The 24,229-nt window shown below is 32.8% G+C and overlaps 2 protein-coding genes across 16 annotated transcripts in view; one reads left to right on the top strand and one right to left on the bottom strand.

Annotated features, from left to right (window-relative positions):
* Positions 1-24,229, bottom strand: part of fdl (beta acetylhexosaminidase fused lobes) — a 300,470-nt gene that overhangs the window by 28,375 nt on the left and 247,866 nt on the right. For all 15 annotated transcript variants that reach the window (XM_072520542.1, XM_072520546.1, XM_072520545.1 and 12 more), the window contains 2 exons: positions 6,990-7,873; positions 2,895-3,402 (listed from right to left, as the gene is read on the bottom strand). In XM_072520542.1, the coding sequence (XP_072376643.1) occupies positions 2,895-3,402; positions 6,990-7,873 (1,392 nt within the window). The remainder of the gene's footprint in view (positions 1-2,894; positions 3,403-6,989; positions 7,874-24,229) is intronic.
* On the top strand, positions 11,896-14,627 carry LOC140432564 (uncharacterized). The gene is made up of 2 exons (XM_072520554.1): positions 11,896-12,399; positions 12,589-14,627. The coding sequence occupies exons 1-2, from the start codon at positions 12,224-12,226 to the stop codon at positions 14,261-14,263; spliced, it is 1,851 nt and encodes a 616-aa protein (XP_072376655.1). The 5' UTR covers positions 11,896-12,223; the 3' UTR covers positions 14,264-14,627.

Genomic DNA, 24,229 nt, shown 5'->3' with positions numbered 1-24,229 from the left:
TTTTAGAGACTTTAAATATCTGTTTAAGATTTTTTCAGCTTTTTTAGAGTTGTAGATCATAAAAAGTAATGTAACTTTTGAGAGTATCTAAATTAAAATACAAGAAACTATTAATCGAAATAGTTGCAAAAAACCTTATTTTTGCAGTTATTTATAAATTAAAATAACTATTTTTTGTGCAAAAACATATAACATAGCTCCTTGAAATTATGGAAATTAATAAGTTATTACAGTGCGCTAAATGTCAATCAGAGCAAATAGTTTACAGGTTATTTAATCTGTTTATAAACATTTATATCTTTGATATCGTTTATGCCACAAACTTATATAGAGGCTAATGAAAAACTGATGAAAAACACACTTCCTAAAAAAAAAAAATCTTCTATGGCCATTACGAGCCAAGCGAGCATTTTATATTTAAAACCAAAGCATTTTATTCTTAAAATCATACTTCCATTGTCTATTAACAGTAAAAGATGAAAATTGAAGGGACTCTAAATAAAGATCTGAATTGTGCGATCCAGCTTAGAGATGGCATATGCGGTAAAGAAGTAAAAATTTATAACCCGTTAAAATGATGGTACTCGTAAAATACCTCTTCGGAAAAGTAGAATGGAGAACCATCTGAGCTCCGTTTTTTTTTAGATTTGAACTTTTTTAAAATAAATAGCGCTTGTAAAATTTGCAATATCTTGGCTTCTGTGGCACGTAAAACATAATTTTTTTTAACTGGGGTAGCTCAACAAAAAGTTGTTTAAATAATCGCTTTCCATGATAAACAAATGGTCACTATTGTTATTAGTTACATTACATACCATTATGCAAAAACAAAGTTATTAAAATTTATAAATTTCTGCAAAATCAAGGGTTTTTGGTGAATTTTGGTGAATTCTTTATATATTTTAATTTAGAAACTCACAAAAGGAAGAACTTTTTGAGATCTACAATTTTTATTTTAACTATTTTTCTCTAAACTGGATAAAAAACGTTTTATAAGCAAAAGAATGACCTCTCACTTTTTAAAACTGTTTAAACAAAAACAAACCAAAATACCTGTATGTCTTCACAGATTTATTATTAACTAACACTCGTATATCTTTTAGAACCTTCAAATATCTTTATAAGATTTTTACGTGTAATCAATGATTTTTTTACAGATGGACTGGTGTATAAATTAGTTCTCCGATAAAGATGAACTTATTTCTACTTTTCAATACAATAACTAAAAATAGGTAGCTAAAGAAATACATATTTAAATATCTAATATTTTGTTTATGTGATAACTTGATATTTATTCACTAATTTGTTTTTCCGAAGTTTATTATATCATAATTATAATACCAACGAAAACGTAAAATTCAAATGATGAATGAAAAAAAAAATAAACATTTTTTTAAGTTAATTACGTAACGGAAACGGTGTAAAATAAAGGAATATAAAAAAAGTTTCTATTTACTTACCAGAGTGTAATATCCATTCTTAAACCATGAATTTTGTATGATGATAAACCACATTTGTAATAACAACAAATATTTCCAGCCATCTGTAAAAAACGATTTATTTATTATGGAAGTAACATTATTTTAATTTAAAATCACTTTTTTCAAATATTATCGAATGTATGTATTATCCGCTAAAATTTATTTCTAAATACCTAATTTGTTCATTTCTCATACAAATGTTTTTTGTTTTAAACACACAGAATTAAAATGTTTTACTTACCTCGGACCAAATTTTTGTAATACACTTCCAAATAAAATAAAATATTTAAATTCTTTAAACTTATTTAGATATAGGAAGATTTAGAAGCCACAGTACGTTTATGTACAATTTTAGTTGACACGATATTTACTAGTTGATAGTAATAACTCTATTTTAAATGAATATCTTAAGTGATTCAAGGTCTGTTTTTTTTTACATGTTTATTTGTAAATATACCTGTTGCTACTATGTCAGTGAAATATTGCAACGCTGGTGAATTTAATTCAATGGATCAAAAATGGACGTTAAGTTTAGTCTTTAACTTTTTCACATAGCACCATCTAGTATAACGTATATCAAACAAACAATGGTATATTAAAATCTATTGAGACAGAAAGAGTGGTGACATCTAGTGACTGTCTCAATTAGAATCAAACAAATTTATACATTGCGTTGGCTAACTAGTTCTATTTAAACAATGGTATTACTATGACTGAAGTCAACCAGCTCATAAGCTAACGTCTAAAGGTGGGAAACTTTCGATAGATCTAATGTAATGTAAAGTAAATTATAGGTTTATATCGATAATTTCTCACATCTACTACTTGCATCTCTTTTTATTTCACAACGTATTATGTTTTCTATCTTTTGCGTTATTTTGCCGGTTCTTAAGGCACTCATCCCTGTATAATAATATACATATTTTTTTAATATATATTTTTCTCCCTGAAATTTGAAGTTTTTATTTCAATTTTATATCTTTTTAATGGTCACAAAATTAAAGCTGAAGCAGTTGATTATTAATAATTAAAGACAACGCCCAAATATTTGCAGAATACATATAGATTTTCTTGCTACAGGTATATACAAGCAAATAATAATTAAATTAAATAAGTCAAAGTCCCGAGAGGAATTTATTTTCCTGAGCAATAATCAATATAGACATTTTTAAATTTATTTCTCTTTGCCATTCTATTATCTAGATTAACAACTATTATTCAATACATTTTCACACAGGCAACTAATATCTGTAACTTTTGTTAGATAATATCATTGGAGCTAGCTCCTATTGCTAACTGAAAATTTAAGGACAGGATCCGCAATTTCCGATCTGTATGTATAAATAAATTAGTAATATTTTGACATGTACTTATATAAAAAACATAAATGAAAAAAAAAATATTTTTACTTACCGGCCAAACCCGCAATCTAAATACCAAGCATCCACATGGGAGATTATGATCTTATAGCCATCAGATAGAAGATCAGGCGTATCCGACCACTGACTAGCTCCCCAACTCTGCACGACGATCTGTGACTTATTTAAATACTTAGTGATATAAGGTCGCTTAGTGAGCTTACTAGACCAGATTATAACGTGTGGTATTTGCTTTCCAGCGTTAGCTGCAGTTAGCTTGTTCATAGCTTTGACAGTAAACTCTCCCCACAAGTCGTGGAGGTCAGTGAAGTTATACACAGTACTCGATTTTTGTAAGTGTTGGGACCAGCACTCTAAATTCACTTCATCTCCTCCTATATGAAATATTTCGTTTTCGTCGCTTAAATCTAGAAGATCTTTATAGAGCTTCTCGAGGATTTCGTAAACGTGAGGGTTGTCAGGATTAAGTTGGCCGCATGGTGGTTCGCCACAATACAGGCTCCAGGGTCGTTCGTTGATGCATACTGCAAGTTCTCCTAGTCCTGAAAAAATATAACAAATATTTACTAAAAGATTATATACAATAAAGTTTAAAATAGCAAGCAAGTAGGTTTAAAGTGCTCTCTCGGAAAAATTGTGAATTTGGGTATGTACACTTTATATTTAAATTAAAAATCTGGCAGACGCTATACCTATAGATGCAAAGAAGAGTTGGAGACGAAGGCGGTTCAGGAATATAATTCAATTCATATAATTAAGAGAAAAGTTTAAAATTCTTAAATTATTGTTTAAAGTTAAAGTAAAATTTTTTAGTATTATCAACTTTAACATATTAACTTTTTAGATTGTAAGTAACGTTTTTGTGCCAAACAGTAATTACGGTTAGCTACAATAAAGGTGACCACACACTAAAATCGACGGCAAAGTGACGTTGGTGAATAAATAAATATCGTTTTAATTTTCGGCTGTAAGAAAACTCGGAAAACGGGACTAACAACGAAAAGTAACTCGGTAGTAGTGACCCACATATAAACACCGATAAGGGTCGGAGATTCGACGGGTTGACTGGTCGACGACTCTTTTTGCGGTATAGGACAGGGAAGGAGATAAACAGCGAAATAACAAGAAAAGTCCAAGGAAAATATCGTAAGAATGGACAGCGACGAATACTCTACAGATGAAGGGAGAAAAAGAAAAGGAGAAAATATAGATTTTTTTGTAAACAGCAAAAAAACACCAAGAACGCCTACAAAACGCCAAACAACTGAATCTGAGAAATTAGGCCAGTTATTAATAATGATGAAAGAAATGAACACAACTCAAAAAGATATGAAGCAAGAAAAGAAAGAAATAAAAACTGAAATAAGAGAAATTAAAGACCAACAAAACAAAACAAACGAAGCTCTGCTAAAACTGACAGTAGAAAACCAACAATTAATAAAAGAAAATCAGGAAATAAGAAAAAAGAATTCAGAAATAAGGAAAGAGTTACAAGAAATGAAAAAATCAGTCTAAATAATCGAAAAAAATAGAAGAAAAAACAACATTGTAATGAATGGTCTAAAAATGGATACAAATGAACCAAGCAGTCTAAAAGAAAGAATAAAAAGACTTTTTAATAAACATCTTCAAATTGATATTACGCCTACAACAGTAAAAAAAATAAGCGAGAAAACATGCGTAATAGAACTAAGAAATAAAGAGGAAAACACGAGATCATGGCAAAAAAATATAAACTAATAAACGTCGTAGGAGAGAAAGTATTCATCAATGATGACTTGACTAGAGAAGAGAAAGAAAAGCAGAAACACCTAAGAAATTTTTTAAATATGTAGGTAGCACCATCAACAACAATGGAAGCTGTGAACAAAAAACTCAACTACGTCTACAAATGAGAACATTCGCTATATATAACAACGCTATTAACACATACATATCAAAAAGCACCAAGATCAATCTTATAAGAACAATGATTTGCCCAATATTTAGCCCAATACTTTATTTCTGAAACGTGGACAAGCCAAACAGTAGACGGAAAAAGAATCGATGAATTTAAAATGTGGTGTTGGATTGCTTTGAATTTCTTGGACAGCTAGAAGAACAAATATATTTGTTCTTACGAAAAATAACAATTCACAACGCCTGTCCATTCCCATATATTAAAAAATATTAACATTCTTTGGACATACAAAACGTGCAGATATGGAAGGACTAATAGTCCTAGGAAAACCAGGTGAAGAAAAAGTCGGGGGCTATGACCAACCTGATGAACTGATACAGTCGAGAAGCTATTAAATACTAACTTCGTTAATGTGGTACGTGCCACCCAAAAAAGGGATAGATGAGAGACAACGTAAAAAGAGCAATACGATCCCTGGAAGAAACACTATATTTCTAATTATTACGCATCTGTTAAGAAGTATAGATTGGAAAAGAAGTAAATATTAAATAGAACCACTAAAATCCCATCTCCAACTGATATTAAGGTTTTAAAATAGGCAGTACTTTTGTATTGCCATTTATTTATTCACCAATTCAATTCAAAATCTGAAAAAACTCACATAACCAAGAAGTTTAAAGATTAGCAACTCACTAGAAATGTTGCACAAAGTTACGTTTTGTTTGATGCCGTAAAGAGTTGTGTGCTTAGGCTTGAACTGATATCTAAATTAGAACTTGGACACGAGAAAAGAAACTTGAATACGTATGGAGAAGGTCAGGGCTGCATTTTTTAAGATGAAGAAAATCATATGAAACAATATTACTTTGAGACTGAAAATAAGATTGGTAAGATGTTATGTGTTCTCTATTCGTTTTTATGGTGCCAAAGGTTGGACTTTAACAGATAGACTTGTAAGAAAATTTGCACCCTTTGAAATCTGGGTGTATCGAAGAATTCTGCGAATAAGCTGGGTAGATAGAGTTCGTAAGAACATTGTTTTGTAGCGGATGGAAAAAGTTACGGAAGTGGTGGGAACAGCCAAAAATACAAGGCAAGACAGATGGACTAAGAGGGCCAGGTCGAAGACGAACGTCATGGCATTCCTTTTCCGAGTTCCCATCAACAAAATTAGTACAGCCAATTTGATAGTCAACGCACGATAATCGAGCAGGACAGAAGAAGAAGAAGATGAACGTAAGTTAAGCTTAAAGTGACATGGTATCATCTAGTAAGTTTGATTTGCAGCTATTCCTTTACGCTTTGTATACCCATCTAAACCGAAAAGTAAATACAAGAAAGCTGTTATTTATATAGCTTTTGAATTTTTCAAATGATTATGCTATAATTTTTTAGTCTCAGAAAAAGTCGTTCAAGGCGCTTATTTAGTCAGCAGGGAAACTATATTTAATAGATCAGTTTTACTTTTAGCATAAGCTGACGACGTGGAAATTGTAACAAGAATCAGGACGAGAATCAAGGAAATCCTACTCGACCTAGTAGATAGCAGCAGAACAAATGAGATTACGTATAAACCAAAATAAATCCAAATTTATGCCGACTAACACAAACAAGGAAGTTTAGCTCAAAAAACTCATTAGGACTGTTAAGAACATGGATGGAACAGTCTAGATCAGAGGCATGGACCATAACCAAAACCGACGAATCCTCTCTATCGATCTTTGAAAAAAAGGTAGTCATAAAACCCAATATAGAGGCGTAGATATAACTTTCTAATATAACTTCGAACTACAGAATATCTACACACATAAGTTAGGTAAAAATAGATATTACCACCATAATCAAACGAAAGCATCTGCAATGGGCAGGACATATAGCCCGGACTACAGAATCGAACATGATAAAAAGTATTTTAATAGCACAGCCAATGGGAATAAGAAGACGGGATAGATCAAATATAAGATAAATAGACAGCGTAATACAGGATGCTGAGCAGATCCGAGCAGGCAATTGAAAAATCCAAGCAAGAGACAGAACAAAATACTAAATTATCTTATTTTTAAACGTGTTAAATAAGTAGACAATTATAAACAAGTAAAGTTATGTAAATAATTTTGAGTAATAAATAACCTTGACTGTTAGTCTTTAAAATTATCATGTGAGTATAATTTTAGGATATACTGATTTTAGGAAAAGTTAACTCAAATAACTAAACTTCAAAAAACTTACCTTTAGTTGGTCCCCAAGCCCAGCCATTTCCAACATGCGCGGGGGTATCAACTTCTAAGATCACTCTTATTCCTCTCACCCTAGCAAAGTGTACCAGATCTTTCACTTCTGCAGGACTATACGTCATATCTGGCGAGTACGAACCAGTTTTTGATAATAAAGGTACACTTGGCGCTTCCAGTGGAAAGCTTTGGCTATCTGTAACGTGCCAATGAAATACATTTAATTTACTGGCAGCCATTCCTTCGAGAACCCTTCTAAGACTGTCTATAGACATAAAGTTACGTGAAGTGTCCACCATAAGTCCTCTATAGGAAAAAGTCGGCTTGTCCTTTACTGTAGCGCCTTTTATAACTTTCAACATACCCTCGTTGCTGTAAGGATCCCACCAAATTAGTTGCGAGAGCGTTTCTAAACCGCTTCTAGCTCCGAAAAAGGTTTTAGCTGTAATATTAGCACTTATTGTACTATCTAAAGGTTTAACAACTAAAGTATAGCTTTCGTCTGTCTGTAGAGTTAATTTCGTAATTTTGGCGTCTCCTATATTCACTTTTATAAGAAATTCCGTCAAATCCGCTTTTTCTTTAACATAATCTGATCGTTCTACTAAGCTAATTACGTTATCATTGAATAAAGCAAAGGCTTCTTGCAGTAGCACTTTCGCTGGCTCTGCGACGTCGCTTTCAAATTTAAAATGATTATGATTAAAAGTAAGGGCTTTGCTACCTAAAGTGACGGGGCCAGTGGGCTGAGGCCAGAGCTGCGTGGAACCACACAACATGCTGCATGTTGCTAGCGAAACGGGCTTTTGGGTTTCTTTTATGTATCGCCTTTCGCAACGCTGGTTGATGCAGTCCCATGTCCATTGGGAAGGATTGGATTTCCTGTAATAATAAGGGCTTTAGTTAGTGGTAGTCTGTGATGTGTTTTGTGTGTTGGGTATTTGCGGGTAAAACGCAATTAGGGATCAAATGCTCTGTGGCATATTCAGTGTTGAAAAAGATAGAGACCGCCGGCATGATATGTATCTGAGATGAATAAAAGGATATAAATGTAGTATTAGTAGTGCTCATTTCAAGAACTTATATTGTTTTTCGCCTCATTTCAATGTAACTAGCATTTTTAATTAATAAATTAATAATGTTTTGCCTGTAGTAAAAAACATTATTGTAAAAGTTTCTCGTTTTTATTAAATTTTATAAATTTTTAAGTTTATTATTAAAAAATGTAAGTTTTTATTTTATTCAGAATAGTTATCGTTATCTCTACGCTGCGAGGAAATGTATAAAAAAGTAAATTATGTTGTTTATGGCTGGTTGGAATTCAGACAGTTTTTGTTTAAATTAAGGTAATTTTTAAATTTTATTTGTTTATACTCCCCTAACAGTATTTTTGATTACCTCATTTCTTGTAAACCTTCCAAATATATGGATGCTGCGAACTACTTGGATATGTGGGGGATATGGTCTAGGAAGTAGAAATGAACGTGGCGACCGTTTGATACAATTTTGCCAGATGAAAGAATTTGTAATAGCTAATACTCTTTTTAAGCTACCAAAAAGAAGATTGTATACATGGAAATCTCCCGGTGATACAACGAATAAAATAATCCGAAATCAAATTAACTTTGTCCTCCTTAGACAAAGATTTCGTGATTCTAAACTGTGTGCCAAAACTTAAACTGAAGCAGACATCGGTTCAGACCATAACCCCATAGTAGTCACATTACGAAAAACTGGTTAAAAAACCAACACAAAGTAGAATTGATATTAAGATATTAAGGAAACCACAAACAAAGGAACAAACTAAAAACTCTTACTGAAAATCTACGTAATGTCCAAGAACTGAATAAAAGTTGTTATAACATTGATCAGAAATGGGAAAATATAAAAGTAGCAATAATTAAAACAGCAAATGAAAACTTCAAACCAAAGAAAAGAAAACATAAAGACTGGATGACTAAAGAAATACTATTATTAATGAATAAAAGAAAATCATTCAAAACAAAAAATCCAATTAAATATAATGAAACTGATCGATTAATTAAAAAGAGAATAAAAGAAGCAAAGGAGAGAATGTTACATGAGTAGTGCCAAGAACTAGAAGAAATTGAGAAAAAATATGACTTTTTTAACATGCATAACATAAAAGAAGTAGAGAATTAACAGAAATGAGAAAAACACTTCAAACTAGGCAACTAAGAGATGAAACTGGTGCACTTATGACAGATATAAACCAAGAAATGCGGAGATGGAAACAATATATAGCACAACTTTTAAAGACAAAGAGAGAACAGAAGCACCAAAAGAATTTAAGGATGATACTGGACCTGACATTATATGAGAAGAAATTGAATATGCAATGAAACAAGCTAAAGGTGGTAAATCTCCCGGGCCTGATGAAGTTCCTATCGAATTACTCAAAATTGTGAATACTGAATCTATTCATCTTCTTTTGGATCTATTCAATACCATATACAGAACAGGTATACTACCTAAAAAATGGCTCCAACTAACATTCATACTGCTACCCAAAAAAGCCAATGCAAAGGAGCGCAATGAACATCGCACCTTAGCCTTAATGAGTCATGTCTTGAAATTGTTTTTAAAAGTAATTCACAACAGAATACATAAGAAATTAGATGAAGGTATAAGTAATACATAAATGGGATTTAGGAAAGGAATGGGAACACGAGATGCACTGTTTGCAGTAAGGGTTCTTTCGCAGAGATGCTTAGACATAAATCAGGAAATATATGCCTGTTTTATTGATTTTGAGAAGGCATTTGACAGAGTGTAGCATAATCGGCTAAAAGAAATTTTATTAAATAAAAACATAGACACTAGAGACATTATAATCATATGTAACCTCTATTGGAACTAAACAGCAAAAGTGAAAGTTGAAAATGAACTGACCGAGGATATCCAGATTCGCCGTGGGGTCCGCCAAGAGTGTATTTTATCACCCTTGTTATTAAATTTATACAGTGAAGTCATCTCAGAATTAGCGTTTGCCGAGGTCAGTGAGGGCCTTATAATAAACGGTGAGCCACTTAATAACATAAGATATGCTGACGACACCGTCCTTCTGGCAGGAACACTAGAAGAACTGCAACTCCTTGCTGAACAACTAAATATATATTGAAACGATTATGGACTAAATTACAAAAGCACAAAACATCAAAGTTAAGCTAGTACTAGATAATACAGAAATTGAACAAATATCTTCGTACAAATACCTTGTACGACAAATACGACAAAAGAAATAAGATGCCGCATTGAAATTGCACGGTCAACTTTTAATAGAATGAGAAAACTTTTTTGTAATCGCGATATATCGATCCGAATAAGAATGCTTCGATGTTATATTTTCTCTGCCCTTTTTATGGGGTTGAAGCTTGGACACCTAAAAAATCCAATATTAGAAACCTAGAAGCATTCGAAATATGGTGTTACCGACGTAAGTTCTCGAACAACTAGGAAGACAATGCGAAGTTTTAAATTCCATAAAAATCAGGAAATTGAAATACTTGGGATACATCCTGAGAAGTGAAAAATACGAACTACTAAGGAATATAATGCAGGGTAAAATCAAAGGCAGAAGAAGCGTAGGAAGCGAACAAAATTATAATTGCCAGAATGATTTCCAATCTCCGATAGGAGCGGAACTTGAAGAAGAAGAAGCGAACTACTTCCCTTTTAATTACTTCCAGTATTAACACGTTAAGCGCTAGACAAAATGTAGAAAAAAGGCCCCCCGGGCCAAGTAGCAGTTTCATCTCGTATTGGTTTATGAGCTTACAAACAGTATAAAAACATTATTAATTTTGTTTTACATTAATTTTTTGGCTTTTACAATTTTTTTTCGAGCGGTCCACGCTGAGCGACTGTAGTGGCTTATGTATGATGATTTTGAGAGTTTTTTATTTGAGAGATTCGAAGAAGACTTGTTTATCCTCTTTTAATAAACTTAACACAAAATCAAACTGATGTTCATTCAAACGGAAGAGCTGTGGAAACTCAACATTTTCTCCAAATAAATGATTCTAATAAAAATTTTGAAGTATAATTCTTCTTGTCTTCGTTTAAATATTGCATGTTTTTCTAATCTTGGAATACTTAACATTTCCAACATTTCATCATCCTCTATTTCTTCTGCTAGCAGGTATTTTAACAATAATTGTTTTTTTTTACATACGCTCATCGATGCAACAAAACCACTCACTAATCAAATCATCGCTTCAGCAAAAACACTCCCCTTGCGATTAAGGCTTAGCGATCATTGCTCAGCGACGATAATCGCAACATACGCCCCAGTAAAAACTTACCCTTAGATTAGAAATGGTATTTTTGTTGCATTAGATTTTGACTTTTTAGTTTGTACTAAATTTATTCAAAAAGTAATACCTCTCGACATATTTTTTAAAGCCCAATAATTAATTTCATTAACGATAAATCGAGAATTGGATCTAATGATTTCTTCATTAGAAATTTTATATGGCTTATTAAGAAGTTTTTGTCCAACGGCTAGCTAGAAGCGAGTATTTGAAACTTCGCAAGACTGTTCCTGGTATTGTTTAGACATATTTGCTTCCAGGATCTACTGGAGAAGAGTTACTTAAGATACAGACAGGCTCTGAATAAAGAAGAATGGAAGAGAGTTCTTGAGCTGGCCAGGGCTGATAATGTAATGTGGGGCCAGGTTAAGTAAATGGATATATTGACTCACTGTTTAAGACTATAAAGATAGTCGGTTGAGCTGTATCTCTTCCTATACCCTGCCTAATCTACTAGTTAGTAGATGTATAGTTAGCCAACTGCGTTGTATTTTCTTTCGTATGTATTAATATTGTAGCTGATTTGTTCATATTTTTGGAAATAAAAAAAATAGACAAAAGATAATTGAATCGCAAACTGCAGAAAGGCAACAAGTCCAATATGTACGAATTTTGTGTATTTTAATAAAATTGTTTCCAGTAGCAAAACGCAACGTTTACTACAAAAAGGAAACACGTCCGCATATTAGTATTGGCATGGCAACGCTTTCAATATTCTATTTACTGCAGAAAAGAAACTAGTCCAGGACACGTTTTCTTTCTGCGGTAAACAGTTGCGGCGCTAGAGCTGCGTGGCAAATATTCGAACTATCCTCACAGCTGAGTTTAGTCAGACAATATTGTGCTGTATTTATTGATGATTGTTGTCGTCTTCACTGTGGTTAATAATTAGATTAAAATGAGTGGTTCAGATGAGGAATGGGGAATGGGAATAAACAAGAAAAGAAAAGGTGTTACGAATGATGACAAATATAAAAGGAATATAATAAAGAAGTCTAAAGTAGCTGGACAAGAACATGTAAACTGGGTTGGCAAAACTGTACCAGCTAAAAAACCAGGCTCAAATTTTTGCAGGTAAATATTGTTTTATTCATTGTTGTTAATTTGTACATTTTGGTTTAAATACGATTTTACTGATACTTTAATCTTGTGTATATTTCGAAGTAATATTAGGCTACTAAAACCTAACCTCAAAGTCATTTACTTATCTCCAATATCTTTTTCTCTAAATTACTGTTACAATAAAGTCTTTTGTTGTTTCAGTTGCAAATCCAATTGCCTTGGAGTTTTCACTGAAAAAGATATGATTGAAATATTCGCCAAACTACATAACATGACAACCAAAACGGAACAGGACATTTACATCCAATCTGTTATGGAAGTTAGTCAGATTGCAAGGGAAAGACCCAGGTCTAGTTCGTCAACCGCGAAACCCAAGGCTTTCAGTGTGATTTATTATGTAGTACACAATGGAAAACGTACAAAAGTATGTAAAAATGGATTTATGAAAACCTATGGATACACTGCAAAGCAGTGTTACCGTTTGTCCCATCTATTGCAACTAAATGAAACAGCAACTGACAACAGAGGAAAAAACGTTTCAGGAAATGCAATACCTGGGTCCGTACTATCTAAATTAAGGGCCCATGTAGAATCATTCCCCACCAAAGTACATCACTATACAGGAAAAGAAAGAAAGTATTTTTCAGCTAATATGAATTTAAAAATCATGTACGACATGTTCATTAAAAAAGAACATAGTTTCCTTATTTCAACATTAGGAACTGAGAAAAGGCTCTCCTACAAGTTTTTTTCGACATATTTCAAGGAAAACTACCCTTCTATTGGCTTTGCCCAACCAGTTAAAGATGCATGTGTTACATGTGAGGAACTAAATTTAAAAATAAAAAGTCCTGTTTTGAATGAGAATGCAAAGCGAGTAGCTGTCGCCGAGCTAACAGTACATAAACGTAAATCTAAAAAGTTCTATGCATCACTGAAAGAAGTGACCACGCAGTGTGTCAGTATGCCTGAAAAAAATGTTGGTATCTGCATAGATTTTATGGCCAACGTATCTCTACCTTGTATTCCTGTGCAAGATACCTATTACCTTAGACAGCTCACTGTAAACGTTTTTGGTGTGCATAATCTCGCGACACGGGAATGTACAATTTTTATCTATCATGAAGGTGAAGGGGGTAAAGGCTCAAACGAAGTTTGTACTATGTTAGATTGGTACATAAAAAACAAAATTGGCAGTGGTGTAAAAAACCTTTATCTGTTTGGGGACAACTGCGCAGGGCAAAATAAAAATAATACTGTGATTCGCATGATGATGTACTTGTGTGAGATAAAAAAGTTTAATGAAGTCAAACTAACCTTTCCTGTTAGGGGCCACTCTTTTATGCCAAATGACAGAGATTTTGGCATCATCAGAAGAAAATTAAAGCAAGAAGAACGATATTATACTATGAATGAGGTTGAAGAGCTTATAATGAAATCATCCAAAATTGACGGCAAATTTTCTGTTATTAAAATGACTGCTCATGATTTCATTGACTTTAGGTCATGGTGGCCCCAGTTTTATAAAAGAACCTGCCTAAGTGATGATTCGTATGGCAAAAATGTCCCAAGAAACCAAAAAAGGGCTTTTGCCATATCACAATACAGAGAAATGACTTTTTCATCAAAGAATCCTAACACGGTTCAATGTAAGATGAACATCGGCGGCTTCATAATGGATGAATTCAAACTACGGAATACAGTACAGCCAATTCAGGCTCCTACTAGAAGAGCATATTCAATTGTACTTCCAATTAACAACAAGAAAATGGAAGACCTGAAGAAAACATTGGTATACATCCCGGAAGAAAAAATTAATTTTTGGAATCCGATTTTGTCATGGCCAATTACACCGGCATTAGCAGAAGAAAACTAAAAACTTGAACTGAAATTTACTTCAAAGTTTTAATTTATGATTTAATTGCTTTATTTCATGTATAGGACATTGTTTTATTTCATTAAAATTAGTTCTCATAAAATATTCTGTTTATATATTGATTGTTTTCCTTAGAACTTCTTAAAGTTTCTTGATTACGGCAAAAAGGGAACATGTCCTTAACACAAAAAAATTCTCTACCCTCTCCTCTTAAAATATTTAAATATTTTATAAGTCTGTAGTAGTCCAGAATGCCCAATCACATAATCCTTAAATGCAAAAAAATTAATACCAGTAGTGTGTTTGAGTTTACCAAGTTTTTTATCTCTCCTGAAAAATTGGCAAACTTGGACTTGTTGCCTTTCTGCAGTTTGCGATTCAATTATCAATGGAAACTAGTGGCAGAGATTTACATTCATAATATAAATTAATAATAATATAGAGATACATAGATTAGGATAGGTAAATACGAAGTCAAAGATTTAATAGCCAAAGTATTAAGACCTCCAGTATTGATTTCAAATTACTCAAAGTTTTCTTAGTGTTTAAATTCCACTGAGCTTTATCAATATGTTAGTTGTTACCATTAACACATTGTTGATTGTTAATTGATACACTATATCTATGTTGTGGCTTAAGGATATGCTTTAGCGTCTGCATGTTACCGACTGATCAGAGGGCTTGTTTTAGTAGATACTTAAACGTTTTCCTTCGTTTCACCACCCATGTTTACTAACTGATCCTTTTTCTCTCTTTTTTTACCTTTACTGCAGTTTTCTGATCTACTTTTTAGTAGTGCCTCTTTATATTAGAAATTATGGACTGTAACAGAACCCTGTTTCATAATTGCCAAATGACTTCATGTTCTGGTCCATTTTTGTCTCACGAGAAGCTAGCAAATGGATGGTTAGACCTCTGGTGTGACCCGAAACTCGCATATCGGGAAAAAACCGATGAAATTGAAGTACCGCTGAAATTTTAGTAATCTACTCGATTGTGTTCACTTCAAACCATTTTGATCACGACCTGCCATAAAGAACCTAACCTAACCTAACCATAACAAGATCTGATGACTCTCATAGAGATTAACTAATATTAACAGATGAAGTTTTTTTTTCAACATAGCTTTTTATAAAACGCAATATATTTGTACTATATTCCATACGTGTTTCTACCTGTTCTTAATATTTTACTAGGTCAATTATCTATTTATTAACGTTGAAGCACGTTTTAGTTGGTCACAATATTTTTGAAGCAATAATTAAAAACCGAATATGCTTCCTGGGACCCACTTGACGATTCGTTCGATTTCTTTGTATATAATATGTTTGTGTAGGATTCCTTGTATGAATTTTAGAACATCATTTGAATTTTTAATCATCATTAGACTTAGTGCCAGTGATATAAAATATTAAATGCTATAAAACTCCAGAACTACATGGCTTGCAGAGCTTAAAACTAAAAATAATATATCTTTTGTTCTAAACATATACTGTAATCCTACAACAACTGGAGCTCAATATGTAGAGATTTCACTCGAAAGCAGATGTAAATAAATTCTGCCAAATCTGATATCTCACACTTGATATCTAATAAAAACGTTCCATTACAGGGCCTTCAACAGCGACACGAGATTCCAGAAAGAAACTCGGTTTTTGTTTCTGTTTCCACCCATCAACTTGTCTCGTTTTGAATGTCTACGCCGCCCTTCACGCTTGCCGGAATCCTCTTCCAATATTTTGTATGCTCGGGCACTTTGCTACATAAATATTTATAGGACGTCTCCTGCTTCTATTCATAATCAAAAATTCATTTTATATATTTTGAGCCAAAAGCAATTTTCAATTTCGTTTTTATTTAATTTAATTATCTTACATTCATTAATCTGTAAATTACTCAAATAGTCAAAAACATTCAACTAAAAAACTAACGATTTCCTGTAGATTTTAATTTTTTGAAATTAAGAATAAAACAGGAAAAGCACAATAATACGTCTTCCAATAGTTTGACAGTATAGCGGCCGTATTATAGCTTTCATCTGTCAAATTGACTGCCATTTATTCAGTATATTTGCGAAATTACCATGGATAGATATAGTGTACTAAAACACGTGTGATTGATAAAACTATTTTATCAAAATGGGTGTTCTCTTCAGGCAACGAGGAAGACATAGACCTTATTGAAGAAGTCGAAGAAACAAAACTAGAATTGCCCAAAGAACAAGAATAAATAATACATTCCACATCACCAAGAGTAATAAGTGAACTGATCAGAAAAAGTTTACCAAAGAAAGCACCTGGTCCAGACGAAATCACTAACACAGCTCTGAAGTACTTCATTCGAAAGCAGTTGTATATCTGACAAACATAACAAACGCAATACATATAGGCTCTTCCTAAACAGACGGAAATAAGCCAATGTAATTATCATACCAAAGCCAGAAAAGAACCACATATTTCCGCAAAATTACAGGCCGATTAACTTACTTCCAGCAGTCAGTAAGAAGTAGATCCAGTCATCCAAACCAGACTTCAATCAGAGACAGACAGGCTAGGCAAGCACAATTCGGATTTATAGCTCAACATTTCAGCGAACTTCAAGTACTCAGACTTATATAGCAGCTGGATTCAAAGATAAGCAATATACAAAAGCAGCCTTCCTGGATGTAATCAAAGCTTTTGACAGAGTGTGACATGAAGCACTGATATACAGAATGAGAGAGATTATGGATACAGCAAGGTTATAACGAAACTTACCTCCTCGTACATAAGTGATGGGAGATTCAGGGTCCAGATAGGATCAGTTCTATTTGAACACGGAGTCCCGGAAACTAGATTAATACAGGGGCAGTCTTATCACCCCTCTTGTATAGCATATATACAGCAAACGTTCCAAGAACAGAAAGAATACCAATTCGCCTTTATGCAGACGACACTGCAATTGTGGTAAAATATAGGAACCTGAATATGCCTGTAAGAAATCTACAGCCGGCACTGGATAGATAGAAGAATGGAATATCCAATGGAAAATGGCAATTAATTCAGGAATTGCCAAGCGATTATCCTCAAAAATAAAATAGATAAACCAGAATAACAGCTAATAGTTCAAGAAAGACCCATCGAATGGCAAAAAAAAGCTAAACACCTAAGAGTCACAATGGACAAAGATCTAACATTTACACTACATGTTAACATGCGACAGTTAGAAAACAGCAATGGCCAGAGCTGCAATAAGATGACTGCAAAAAGAAAACAAAATTAAGACTGATAAATAGCAACATACTACGAATAATTACATACGCATATCTTGCATGGGGACACACACAAGTCCCAGCAACAAAAAGCAGCTCACAACAACTGTCTTAGAGAAGCTGCAAACGTGCCCAGATACGCCGCTGAATGGTTCCTATTTAGAGACCTAAAACAAATAAGGGTACTGGATAATATGATGGAGGAAAAGCCAGATCAATATTCGCTAAGTTAGAGGACCACCCAAACTGGATCATGCGAGAGATTTTAAGGTATGAAGTGTACCATAGATGGAAGCACAGACGACCCAAATATTAGCAAACATATAATAAAGTCTAGATAATCGTAGCTCTATCCAAAGAAGACAACGCGCTCACCTTTGGCATGGCAGTGTATTTACTAATGTTGATTTTATAATTTCAGACCTCAAAAAAAAATTACAAAAAACACAAAAAAAAAACGGCTTCGGCTACCAAAAAAAAAATTAATAAAACACTAATAAAAGGCACAAGCCACAAAAATACTAACAAAATCCAAAAAAAAGGGCAAGAGGGGCATCCTTGAATGCCGAGTAACCGAACTGGGCGTAGCCCGGGCAAGCAATACAAATCGGTAATAAGTCACTAGAGATAGTGGAAATAGAATATGCTGGATTGCATTATTCGGGGTAGCATTTCGTGCGTGAGGCCTTTTACCCAGTACTCCTACACGACAAGCTCTTTGCTGATAAGAGCGCATCCATAGCGCTATCGGGAGGGAGGTGGATGATCTGGAGATTTGGGGCAGGGTAGAGTGATTCTTGATGACACGAATTAATCCTCCTCGCTTCAATAAATTGTATCATCCTAATTTCATTCTGTATCACCACGTTTGGGGAACGTTCGGCGAAGCCCGCGAATTTTACGGTAGCTATAATCGTCCTTAGAAGTGGCTTGGGTAAAACAGGGGTATTATTTGCAATGACAGTCCTTTTGCAGAAATGTCGGGAGTATAACAAGAGTGCATATGTATGCTTTATATACTTTCGAAAGGCCTTGGACTGAGTACAGCATATGATACTGATAGGCGAACTAAAAAACCGCTACGTCGACAAAAAAATTGAAATTATAAAGGAACTAAAGGAATATTGAAACCAGTAAAAATAAATAATATATATAAATATTTTAAAAAGCGTTGGTGATGTGCAACTCCTTTGTTCTCTTAAAGCTGTTATAAAACTTCGTTCCCATCTTTACTCTTACTCTATTAGTTCTATATAATTATGTTATCCAGTGCTGTTATTAACTGTTAAGGTACCTATATTTACATTCTCCATAGCATTCCACAACTTGTACGCAGCTCTTGGAACTAAGTCATATGTTTTATTTAAATCTATAAATTCATAGTAAACTGCCCTACTTTTTTGCCATTTTCTTTTCGATTGCTTATTGGACCATGTATACTTGTTTGATACAGAACCGAATTTGTTTGGTTTTTCCTAATTTTAACACTGATATTTTTTCTGCTTGTGTTTAACAACTTTGCTGTACAATCGGTCCCTTGATGAGAGTATGCTAATTCTCCTGAAATTTTCCCATTTTTTTGGTCTTTTTTTTAAATATTGATGTAACGTAAGCATTTGTCTACTCTTTAAGTAGTTCTTTACCAATTATTGCTCAGTTGTATAGTGTATGCAAGCTTTTTCTTTGTTGTGTCTTATTGATTTAAGTACTCTCCATGATTCAGAAAGTTTCTTTTTAATTTTTTATTTTACAAAGAATACAGAACTGTATTTATAGGCCTTTATAATAGTTTGTAACCTGCGAATTATTAATAATAAAAAGTAACAAAATGTTTTTATTGATATTAAAGCACTAGGTGAAATATCACCCTTTAGCTTATTTATACAAATTCAGTGTGGTAAAAAAGAGCCGTGATTACGCGGAATCACAGAGATAATCGACGAGTTACAATCACATGCATCGCATGCAAAGCATCGCCTATTTTGCTGCATTTATACGTTTTAAATTAAAAACTTGTTTTACAATACTACGATATAATGTTGAAAGTTGAAATCGAGAAACTTACGTATATTAATTTGACATATTATTTAGTAAACTATTACGAACAAAAGTGGATAAAATCACTTCCAAATAGATTATTTTATGACAAGAAAAGAATATATATATATATATATATATATATATATATATATATATATATATATATATATATATATATATATATATATATATATACGTGAGTGTGTGTGTGTGTGTGGGTTAGTATTTGTGTGTGTGAACGTAAGTTCTGCAATGTAATAGTTAGTGAGCCAGTACACCAACACAGGATCAAATCACAGGAGGATCACAGAAAATCAAATGATGGATGTTAAAAGATGAGAAAGAAGGTCTATTCAGGGCATAAATAGTAGAAAAAAGGTGTTGCAACATGAAAGAAAGTCCTAATATAACTTGAAGGATGATGGTCAGGCATTATTAGAGATAATGCTATTGAAATCCTTGTAAAAATGTCAGGAAAGAACTTTGAGAATAAAGAGACCTGATGGTGGTCAAACAAGGTTTAAGAAAAAATAAAAGAAAACAAAAAAAATTATATAAATATTGACAAGAAAATAGGTTTGACATGGATCTTCAAAACTATAAGGTCGCCAAAAAGGAAGCGAAAGTAGCAGTCGCAAAAGCTAAAGCAGAATCATACACAAATCTATACGATCAGCTTGATACCAGGGAAGGAGAAAAAAAGATATATAAAATAGCCTAACATAAAGTAAAGAAAGCAAAACACTCTTATCACATTAGTTGCATCTTAGATGAAAATAATAAAATAATAATTCACGAAAAGTGAATATCGAATGAATTGGATTGAATTGAAAATGAATTCCAATATTAAAAAGGAGGCACGCCAACGTATCCGTCATTTATTTTAAAAGTTCTAGAATCTGTATCCTAACACTTGCTCTAAGTTAAGGATTGTCAGTCCCGTGGAATAAGTTTTTCTGGTATACCAAAGTAAAGCATTGATTGGTATAAGACTATCCTCTTGACACTGTCGTACGCGGCCTTAAAGTTGACGAATAAGTAATGAGTGTCAATGTTAAATTTTAATGTCTTCTCGCATTGCATATATTTATATTTATTATATAATATTTAGAGTAAAATTGGCTCCACCAGTTGTTTTATAGCTGGATATTTAAATATACTTAGATTATACCTGTTATTTGTGATAATATTTAAGTAAATAATAACATATTTGTTAATATACGTGCAATATTTTAAACTGAGTACTTTTTGCATAAAATATAATGTATTTTGGTGAACATAGTCTTCAGAAAGACTTAACCCAGAAACATTCAAAACCGTTATAAATTTGCAATAAGTACTTATGACACAGCTCGCAGATATTAACAGTCATAAATAGTGTGTTCATTTTCGAGTTTATGGACACATTTTGATTCTTAACTTAAACGGACTACGACTTGTTAATCTTCAAATTTAATTTGGCATGTGGAACGCTTCGCTTGCATTTGTGCATATATTTGCATAGGGAACTGCTGATCTATTAATCTTAGATATGAACATCACTTCTGACCGTTGCATGAATATACATACATCATATCTGTTACAGGACAAGGTTCTAATATATTTTATGACGGGTTGAAATTCTACACTGGAAAAACTAAAGATTAAGCATAATTCACCCTTTAATAGTGTATGTATTAATATATTAAAGTAAGTAATTCACGTGAGCAAGAAAACGTCGCTTAATAGATAATTACAAAAAAATATATACAGTGTATTTAACAGTGTTGTAGTACATTGTTACTTAATTTCTCAAAGAGTTAAAACCTCTGGATATTATTTAATCTGGACATCCAGATCAACCTCTAGACATCCAGTAGTTGAAAGATAAAACCACAAGAGTGAAGTCTAGGAAGAGATCAACAACAAAATAAATACCATGGTTATCTCAGATATTAATCAAGAAAACATAAGTGTGGATGATATATTTGGAATAAAATCAAAAATATCTGTAATTCAGTGGTAGATAGTAAACTTAACCAGAAAACAATATAAAGAAACAGCCATGGATGAGACAAGAAATATTAGAGCTAATGGAAGAATGAAGAAAAAAGGTACAAAGAAATTAACAAAATCATTAAGAAAAAGATTAAAGAAGCAAAAGAATCATGGCTACAAGATCAATGCATAGAAATAGAATCCCTAGAACAGAAGCATGACACTTTTAACCTACATAAAAAGATCAAAAATTTAACGGGAGGAAACGGATCACGAAATCATAACTTAATACTAGACGAGCACAAAAATCTGCTCTACGAAAATGAGAGAATACTTGAGAGATGGAGGCAATAAATTGGAAGAATTATTCAAGGAAGAGCAAGAGACAGAAGTCAGTGTTTCTGGATGTTCAGAACCAGAACTAACGCTCAGTAAAGTAACATATGCAATAAAAAGACTAAAAACCAACAAAGCACCTGGACCTGATAACATACAAGCTGAAATATTGAAACTATTTTAAAACAACCAACTCAAACTCCTAACGAGTCTACTGAACAAAATCTATGAAACTGCAAAATTTCCTACAGATTGGTTAGTTTCCACCTTCATCCTCTCCCCAAAAAGGCAAATGCCACCAGATGCTCTGATTACAGAATTATAAGCTTAATGAGCCATGCACTCAAAATCCTTCTTTCTGTTATTCACTCAAGCATATATAGAAAACTTAAAGAAAACATTAGCAGTGTTCAGTTTGGGTTTAGAAGCGGACTGGGAACGTGAGAGGCCCTATTTTCCATACAAGTATTGATACAAAGAGCTCTAGACGTAAATTTCGAAGTCTATGCATGATTTATAGACTTTGAAAAAGCATTTGACAAGGTGCAACATCAAAAATTATTTCAGATATTGAAAGAATCTAGTATTGATGACAAATATTTACGCCTAATTAAAAATGTATACTTACAGCAAAGGGCAACTGTACGAATAGACAACGAAACCTCACAAGAATTCACGATAAAACGGGGAGTACGTCAGGGCTACATTTTATCACAGACGTTGTTCAATACTTACTCGGAAATGCTGTTTATGTAAGCTATTGATGGTTTAAGAGAACATATAAAAATCAATGGTGAAATCATAAACAATTTAAGATATGCGGACGATACGGTTTTGATTGCTGATAATGCGGAGAATCTGCAAACATTAATAGACCGTGTAGTGGAAGCCTGTGACAGATACGGCATGAACTTAAACTGTAAGAAGACCAAAATCCAAAAACCAAAAAAATGAGAAGTATCAACTGATTCAACTAATGTTACAAGGTAAGATAGAAGGCAAAAGATCTCAAAGGCGCAGAAGGACATCGTGGTTGAAGAACATCAGACAGTGGGCAGGAATGACTACCATACATCTATTTAGAGCAGCTGTCAACAAAGTTGTATGGACCAACGTGATTACCAACATCCACAGAGGATAGGCACCAAAAGAAGAAGATATTATTTAAAATACGGCTTTACGGTTAATGCTTGGTGCATGCAGAATAAGCAAGATATAAGTATTTTACTGGTCTCTTTAATCTTCGTTAGATTTAAACAGACAGTTTTAATTGTAAAATAGGTCGCAAAAATAACTGCTAATAAAAAAACACAACCTATCAACATATTTTTGCAAATCCGTCCCATTCTACATTTGCAGAAGCAATTATACATTAAAATATCAAATAAAAACTAGATAAATATAAGAGAAATAAAGACACAGAAATTACAAATGTTTGACGTCCACCAATTAAAATTATTCATTAAATCATACAATGTTTAATTAAACAAAATTTATATCTGACAGATCCATGAATTGAAGTAAGGTTAGCCATTTACTCGATGTACACTTTTGTTTTGTTTTAATAGCTAGGTGGTAAAATTTTTTGACGTTAAACAGTTTAAATAGTTTATTAGTAACAAACATTATTAATCAATCAAGCAACAAATATTAGGCCAAACTGTTACTTACATCGGTCAAACCGGCAGAACCTTTAACAAACGGATAGCAGAACACAAAATGGCGTTCAATAATGGAAAAATAGATTCTACTTACGTACTTCACCTTCTAGATCAAAATCATTCTTTTAATAACCAATTTCAAATTCTTCACATTCAAAATAAAAGTCCTAAGCTATCATTATTAGAATTTATGGAAATTAACAAATTAAAAAATACAGATATAATTCTGAATTATCAACTTGAGAAAAACAGTTCTCCCTCCTTAACGTATTTAGTTAAAGACTATAAAGTGTTAGACGTATAACAAAAATAGCTCACAAGTGTTGAAAACAAAAGTTTTCAGTGTTTTATTACTTGATAAAATGAACTTTCATCAAGTAATGGTCGAATACATTACATATTTAAATAGAAATTCATTTTTAATTACTGTATATATAATATATACATATATATATATATATATATATATATATATATATATATATATATATATATATATATATATATAATACTGTTATAAATCAAAAGAAATCGCGCAACAACAGAAGAAAAACGACACAAGTCAAAAAAGAGGGTAGTTTTGGGGGTCAGCAAGAGGATAGCAAAAGCAAGTATATGTGTCCTGAGAAACAGTTTTTGCTTAAAATTGCAATCTGTATCTAAAGCCGCGTTTACACGATGACAATTGGCGATACAATTGTC

The sequence above is a fragment of the Diabrotica undecimpunctata genome, chromosome 1 (genome assembly GCF_040954645.1).
Source record: "Diabrotica undecimpunctata isolate CICGRU chromosome 1, icDiaUnde3, whole genome shotgun sequence".
NCBI lineage: Eukaryota > Metazoa > Arthropoda > Insecta > Coleoptera > Chrysomelidae > Diabrotica > Diabrotica undecimpunctata.
Note: the sequence above shows the minus strand (reverse complement) of the source record. Positions and strands in the feature narration are given on the sequence as shown.